Source organism: Anneissia japonica, unplaced genomic scaffold, assembly GCF_011630105.1.
Source record: "Anneissia japonica isolate Jap-2015-1 unplaced genomic scaffold, ASM1163010v1 scaffold1792_len1028045_cov167, whole genome shotgun sequence".
NCBI classification, from domain to species: domain Eukaryota; kingdom Metazoa; phylum Echinodermata; class Crinoidea; order Comatulida; family Comatulidae; genus Anneissia; species Anneissia japonica.
The window spans coordinates 364,542-367,578 of NW_022742319.1; the positions used below are offsets into that span (position 1 = coordinate 364,542).

The 3,037-nt window shown below is 29.3% G+C and overlaps 1 protein-coding gene across 1 annotated transcript in view; it reads right to left on the bottom strand.

Annotated features, from left to right (window-relative positions):
* Window positions 1-1,659: 1,659 nt before the first annotated feature.
* LOC117119110 (ALX homeobox protein 1-like) overlaps window positions 1,660-3,037 on the bottom strand; it is a 7,692-nt gene continuing 6,314 nt past the window's right edge. Inside the window, exon 4 of the mRNA XM_033263924.1 lies at window positions 1,660-1,713. Within this exon, the coding sequence (XP_033119815.1) occupies window positions 1,660-1,713 (54 nt within the window). The remainder of the gene's footprint in view (window positions 1,714-3,037) is intronic.

Genomic DNA, 3,037 nt, shown 5'->3' on the forward strand with positions numbered 1-3,037 from the left:
TGTTCAGAACATGCACATTTCTATTTGCTTTAATGTAACATTTTCTCCAAGAGTGACTGGAAATGTGACATTTGACCTCTGGCCTTATTTTGCAGGACTTACATATTACTGTACCTTTCTTTGTTTGTAGAGAATTAGTTTTGGTCTCAAATTATTCAGATATATTTTTCTATTTGACATTGTAACAAGATATTTTGTGAAAGTGTCACTTAAACTATGTTCCTGGACTTCGATCTAACAAGTAATTCAAAAATGTTGCATAATAGTCAAATTCATTGGTTTTGAATTTTTTACATTTTATCAATGGCATTAAATCACTGATTAATTGAACTTCACGTTTTCTTTTTTCACAAAACAGAAACCTGTGTTCGACAAATAGTTGATTCCTAACAATTAATGATGCAAATGACTCAGATGACTTTCAGACAACATTCCTAATAGGAATCTGTACAGAAAGATGCAAACAAAATATTTTACTAAATTTTTCAACTCTAAATATACGTTATACAATAATATATTCAGACAGGATCCCCATATAAGGCACACTCGTCAACGTCGCAACTTAAACAATTTTCTCAATTGTCACATTTTGCTAAATGCTAAGAACCACACTATCACTAACTCTACCCAAAAACATGGACTCATGATGGTACTATTGATGGTGTCAGGTTTCTAAACATCTCTGTAGAAAACTGTACAGATACACGCAAATAAAATCTTTTTGACATAAAGTTTTCGATGCTAGGTCTACTCTATGTAGAATTAACAATACACACAACCAATGTCACGATTGTTTTCTTTTGCAAAACTAGTACTGCACCAATTGTTGAAGATTCTACCCAAAACGACATACTAAAACTTCATAATGCACTTACAGCCAATGCATTGTATGTTGAAAAAAGGAATGCCTGAAAGAACTGTGACAACTTGCCATAGAAAGATTGATTGGACAAAACTATACAGAGGAGACCAAATAGAGTTCAACAGACTTCGAAGTGGAGAGACAACTAAAGTAAGTAATAACTGAAATTTTGTCGTTTTTAGTTGTTTTGTCAACTTGACAAGACCAAACGGCATTTACAAAGGTAAAAAAATACATTAAAACATTCCTAATGACATCAAATAAACGTCCACAAATTTCTGACCAGTTTACAATACGCTAAAGCAGAGCATTTTCAGTGATTCGGGGAAAAAAAGCTACTCTATCTCATTAAAATGCAACAGTAACTGTCTTGGTATGTGCGCATAATCATATTTCAGCATATGTATACTCCCTGTGAGTAGAAACGATTCCAGGAAAGGTTTTTCTATTAATTCTATTAGAGTGAAGAATAATTTGTGGAAAATTTGAGACCAATAATTAAGTCACCATGGCCAGTAATTACGTCAGTATGAAGACAGATGGAAATACAAAATAAAAAAAATTTAAAAAACCTGCTGGATCAGAAACATATGGCTATGGTGATTTTTACAAAATTCTAAAATTGTATTTAATCGTTATTTATATTCAATTACATTGTACTCAATTCATGAGTCAACATGAATTTATGCTTTAATAATGTCATTCAGAATTAGACATTTACTTACTATATTTATTGACGTTTACTTCTTTCTGTCTGTATTAATTTAATATTTTCTTTATACTTTGTTATTTTTGTATTACGATTGTGTCTGTAACGAGTTTCCAAATGACCAATAAATATGAATCTGAATCTGAGAAAACAAAAAATTATCCGAATAATTTTGAATTCAGAATAATAGTGATTGAGGTAATGAAACCTTGCAAAATAGGGTCTATGTTCATAAGGCGGTATTTTCGGTTACTGTTTGAGCAAATATTACAATGAAGCAATAAATACATGCATGTTTTCAACAATTTGAATAAGGAAGCAATTCTGTAGATCTAGCGGTTGTCAAGATAAGTAAACACTCTATCTCCATCTCTAATTTGCATATTTAAGCTAATTTGCGTGAAAACTATGGTTATTTCTATAATTCTATGTAATTTTCACTGCTTTAGTTTTTTTATATAATAAAAAAATATTGTTTGCAAGTTGTTGCCTAATCAAATCACTAATTGCATAAATTCAATATACGCTAAAAATAGTTAAAGTAATTAAAATGGCGGCAGTTTCGAATTTGAATTTTGCAAACTTGAAGCGAAATATTATTTCAAATATTTGTATTGTCACTTATATGAAAGAATAGGGTTATTTAATATATTATCATTTTTTAATGTCATAACCGTACAATTACTGGTAATAAAATGTTTTATGGCGGCCATCTTTAAATTGCTGGCTACCCCCTTGAAAGAAAATTGTTGCACATGATTTTTTATATTCAGTAATGTCTATTCTGCAACATATCAAATTTTACAGAATATAGCAACAATACAACATTTCATTTTGCTACATTTCGTACTAAGACAATAAAATAAAGCTCACAAACAATGTGTCTTATAGAAGGAAAGAAGAGGAATATATGTATATTAAATAATTGAATATATATATATGTTGTTACATGAGCTCTGTTATTATCATTTATCCGTTTATATTGTGGTTACAGAGATATGCAGCAAACGTATTGAATACGGTATATAATAATGTCACGTGTAAAAAATTAACTCTGAAGAGTTTTGGGGTAATGTTTTGTCTTTTGCAGTAAACCACCACTTTTATTCATCAACATATCAAGTCACTAACATATCATCAGTATTATCAATAGACCTACATAATATAAGTATGAGTTTAAATATATCAACCAAACTTTAATATACTTTACTTTATATACTTATATACTTTTTTCTCCCTCTCCTGTGAGGGTAATTCGCATTTCATCCATATTTTCAATGAATTTTTCTATTTATTACAATGGCTTTCTTGCTTACAAAACTGTTCACGATTATTATAACCTATACATATACTAATGTTAAAATATCGATATCGACAATACATACATTAATTATGTTTAGCGGTTATATAAATATATAAAAGGTATACACACACACATATATATATATATATATATATTCATATAT